This window comes from Nansenia antarctica (assembly GCF_963989245.1).
Source record: "Nansenia antarctica genome assembly, chromosome: 13".
Lineage (NCBI taxonomy): Eukaryota > Metazoa > Chordata > Actinopteri > Argentiniformes > Microstomatidae > Nansenia > Nansenia antarctica.
Window position 1 is genome coordinate 19,765,602 of NC_137683.1, and position 5,000 is coordinate 19,770,601.

General features: G+C 51.0%; 1 protein-coding gene across 1 annotated transcript in view; it reads right to left on the reverse strand.

The window, feature by feature from the left end:
• Positions 1-5,000, reverse strand: part of LOC308169433 (pyruvate carboxylase, mitochondrial-like) — a 212,860-nt gene that overhangs the window by 128,929 nt on the left and 78,931 nt on the right. Inside the window, exon 11 of the mRNA XM_080544115.1 lies at positions 3,006-3,168. Coding sequence (XP_080400241.1) covers positions 3,006-3,168 — 163 coding nt within the window. The remainder of the gene's footprint in view (positions 1-3,005; positions 3,169-5,000) is intronic.

Below are 5,000 nucleotides of genomic sequence, written 5' to 3' on the forward strand. Positions count from 1 at the left end.
AGAGAGAGAGAGAGGGAGAGAGAGAGAGAGAGAGAGAGAGGAGGAAGACAGAAGACATGCCAACAGCACCACCACCTCCATGCTAGCAGGGTGGCCTTCTCCTCTCTCCTCGTCTCCTCTCCTCTCTCATCCTCTCCTCCTCTCATCTCTCCATCTCATTCCAAATAGAAAAGGTAATAAGACCTCCCTCTGAGTGCCTTTACTCCCTCCCTTCCCCCCCCCCCCCTCTCCCTCCCTCCTGCTCCTCCTCTCCCTCCCTCCCTCCCTCCCTGCCTTGTGTCCTTGTATATGGGATAAAAAGCAGGCTGCTGGTAGTGTATATGAATGGGAGGATGTAGTCAGGAAGGAGGGAGTACAACAAAATGTATTTTTTGCTCCAGTGTCTATTAAAAAAATGTATATATATTTCTTCTTCTAGCATGACGACTGCCAATAGCCGCTGGCCTGAACTAGATGACTTTTCCTGCTACGACTGGTGGATTGATGATTCACTTACTTAAGTCAAATGTATTGATTGTAAGTCGCTTTGGAATAAGGTGTCGGCTCCAGGTAAACAACACAACCTACAACTGGTCTACCCCAGCAGACCTCAGCAGACCCCTGTTACGGTCTCCTCCCTCCACTGCTGTCTTGTTCTGATTGTGTTGCAGGATGGCAGTGGGGAGAGGAGGCCTGATTGGCTGATGTAGCACACCTGTGCCTATTTAGGTTGTGCGTTGGAGATCAGTCTCTCTCTCTCTCTCTCCATACAGGATATCCTTTTTTGACTCTTCTGTTAGTGGCAACCTTTTGTTCCTTTGTTTCACCCTTACAACATTCCACATACAGATCACTCACCCACACCCTACACAACTGATAAAACTGACTATCACATCCCATTTCTAAATTACTTATTTTGTTTTAGTTATTAATAAAATAATCATTTACCTTTACCCTCGACTTGTCTCCCTATTTTGTCACTTTCTCTGAGCCGGGTTAGTGACACCCCATACACAACTCTGACCAGGAGAGCGTTGCCTATATGTGTCAGTGTGTCAATCTGACCAGGAGAGCGTTGCCTATATGTGTCAGTGTGTCAATCTGACCAGGAGAGCGTTGGCTATATGTGTCAGTGTGTCAATCTGACCAGGAGAGCGTTGCCTATATGTGTCAGTGTGTCAATCTGACCAGGAGAGCGTTGGCTATATGTGTCAGTGTGTCAATCTGACCAGGAGAGCGTTGGCTATATGTGTCAGTGTGTCAATCTGACCAGGAGAGCGTTGGCTATATGTGTCAGTGTGTCAATCTGACCAGGAGAGCGTTGGCTATATGTGTCAGTGTGTCAATCTGACCAGGAGAGCGTTGGCTATATGTGTCAGTGTGTCAATCCCAACTCAGCCAAACATGCACTACAGACTAGCAGGAGGCTCACCAGCACACCAAGTGATCACAGAGAGAGAGAACGAGAGCGAGAGGGGTAGAGAGAGAGAGAGAGAGAGAGAGAGAGAGAGAGAGAGAGAGAGAGAGAGAGAGAGAGAGAGAAAGAGAGAGAGAGAAAGAAAAAGAGACAGAGAGACAGGCACAGAGAGAGAGAGAGAGTCAGACACAGAGAGAGAGAGAGAGAGACAGAAAGAAAGAGAGACAGAGAGAGAGACAGACACACAAAGAGAGATTTTTTTCTGTATCACTGAAGTGTGTGGAAACATTTCAAGCAGCCGTTTGATCATAAAAAAAACTGTTGAAATGACTGAAAAAAACGTTGAAAAAACTGTTGAAATGACAACGTGTTTGGCTCAGTCTCTCACTCCATCTCTTCTTCTCTCCCCCTCACCCCCTCTCTCCCTCCCTCCCTCCCTCCCTCCCTCTCTCTCTCTCCTTCTCTCCCTCTCTTCCCCTCTCCTTCCCCCCCTCTCCCTCTCTTCCCCTCTTCCCTCTCTCCTTCTCTCCCCCTCTCCCGCTCTCCCTCTCTCCCCCTCTCTCCTTCCCCCCTCCCTCTCTCCCTCTCCATCACACACTCTGTAGCTCAGGGAGATGGAGACAGAAGGTGGTGTGTGTAGGAGTCCTTGTGTAGAAGAGATGCGACTCTACTTCTGCGTCGTGATTGGCCACAAGTGTTATTCTCCAAGTGGGACTGGAGCCAAATCTTCCAGACACACACACACACACACACACACGCACACACACACGCACACACACACGCACACACGCACACACGCACACACGCACACACACACACACACACACACATACACAGACAGACACACGCACACACACACATACACAGACAGACACACGCACACACATACACACAGACACACACACACACACACACACACACACATACACATACACAGACAGACACACGCACACACACATACATACACACACATACACACGCACACACGCACACACATACACACACACACACACATACATACACAGACAGACACACGAACACACACATACACACACACACACACACACGCACACACACACACGCGCACACACACACGCACACACTCTTGCCCTCTGTGTGCACTCACTAGTAAAAGGGCAAGAGAAGCTGACAGCAGAGTGCTGTGGGACCCTCATGGGGCGCCCAGTGTGTCCTCTCATGTGTGAATACTGTCAAGAGACATCACTGGGCCTGTCTCACACACACACACACACTCACACACACTCACACACAAAGGCATTGCCGCACGTACGGACGGCATGCGCACACGCACACACACACACACACATACTAGATTATGTACATGTGTGCATGTATAATACAATGCTTTAGAGGAGACTGGGGAGCAGGGAGGGCCGTGATGAAGATGATGAAGATGAGGAGGGTGAAGATGATGAGGATGATGTGGGGCACTAAAGGGTATTCCATGTATGCATGTGTGCTGGTGTGTGTGTGTGTGTGTATGTGTGTGTGTGTGTGCGTCTGTCTCTGCGTGTGTGTGTGTGTGTGTGTGCGTGTGTGTGTGTCTGTCTCTGTGTGTGTGTGTGTGTGTGTGTGTGTGTGTGTGTACCTCCAGGCGGCCTGTGTCAGGCTGGAAGCCCCGGGCCGGGTCCTCGGTGGTGACACGACACTGTATGGAGCAGCCGTTGACCCTGATGGCGTCCTGCGTCAGGCCCAGCTCCGGCAGGCTCCGCCCCTCGCACACTTTCACCTGGGCGTGCACCAGGTCCACACTGGCCGGAGAGAAGGAGAGCAGGGGGGTTATAACCTGTCTTAGCAGCCCTGTGTAGCCCTGTGAAGCCATGTGTAGCCCTATGTAGCTTCTGTATGGCCCTGTCATACCTGTGTAGCCCTATGTAGCTTCTGTGTAGCCCTATGTAGCTTCTGTGTAGCCCAGTGTAGCACTGTGTAGCCCTATGTAGCTTCTGTGTAGCCCTGTGCAGCACTGTGTAGCCCTATACAGCTCTATGTAGCCCTGTGTAGACCCTTTTTCGGGAGCGGGGGAACATAGGACCCTTTTTTCGGGAGCGGGGAACCTTAGGGAGCGGGGAACGTAGGACCCTTTTTCGGAGCAGGGAACATAGGACCCTTTTTCGGGAGGGAGCTAAGGTACCAGGGAACATAGGACCCTTTTTCGGGAGGGAGCTAAGGTACCAGGGAACATAGGACCCAGGGAACATAGGACCCAGGGAACATAGGATCGGGGGAACATAGGACCCAGGGAACATAGGATCCGGGGAACATAGGACCCAGGGAACATAGGATCGGGGGAACATAGGACCCAGGGAACATAGGACCCAGGGAACATAGGACCCGGGGAACATAGGACCCGGGGAACATAGGACCCGGGGAACATAGGACCCAGGGAACATAGGATCGGGGGAACATAGGACCCAGGGAACATAGGATCGGGGGAACATAGGACCCAGGGAACATAGGATCGGGGGAACATAGGACCCAGGGAACATAGGACCCAGGGAACATAGGACCCAGGGAACATAGGACCCAGGGAACATAGGACCCAGGGAACATAGGACCCGGGGAACATAGGACCCGGGGAACATAGGACTCAGGGAACATAGGACCCGGGGAACATAGGACCCAGGGAACATAGGACCCAGGGAACATAGGACCCGGGGAACATAGGACCCAGGGAACATAGGACCCAGGGAACATAGGATCGGGGGAACATAGGACCCAGGGAACATAGGACCCAGGGAACATAGGACCCAGGGAACATAGGACCCAGGGAACATAGGACCCAGGGAACATAGGACCCAGGGAACATAGGATCGGGGGAACATAGGACCCAGGGAACATAGGACCCAGGGAACATAGGATCGGGGGAACATAGGACCCAGGGAACATAGGATCGGGGGAACATAGGACCCAGGGAACATAGGACCCAGGGAACATAGGATCGGGGGAACATAGGACCCAGGGAACATAGGATCGGGGGAACATAGGACCCAGGGAACATAGGATCGGGGGAACATAGGACCCAGGGAACATAGGACCCAGGGAACATAGGACCCAGGGAACATAGGACCCGGGGAACATAGGACTCAGGGAACATAGGACCCGGGGAACATAGGACCCAGGGAACATAGGACCCAGGGAACATAGGACCCGGGGAACATAGGACCCAGGGAACATAGGACCCAGGGAACATAGGATCGGGGGAACATAGGACCCAGGGAACATAGGACCCAGGGAACATAGGACCCAGGGAACATAGGACCCAGGGAACATAGGTACACTCCCGTCCTATGTAGCTCCTGTGTAGTCCTGTTTAATAATAATAATAATAATAATAATAATAATAATAATAATGCTATAATATTGTAATGCACTTAATAAAGAAATCTCAAAGTGCTACACATTAAAAACAAGAAGAAAGATAAACAAATAAAACAATAAACATTTTCAATTAAAAAAAGGCTAATAAAAGGCTCTATTAAAAACATAGGTTTTAAGGCCTCGTTTAAAAGCATCCACAGACTGTGGTGCCCTTAGATGGTGAGGGAGAGCATTCCACAGCCTGGGAGCAGCCGAGCAGAAAGCC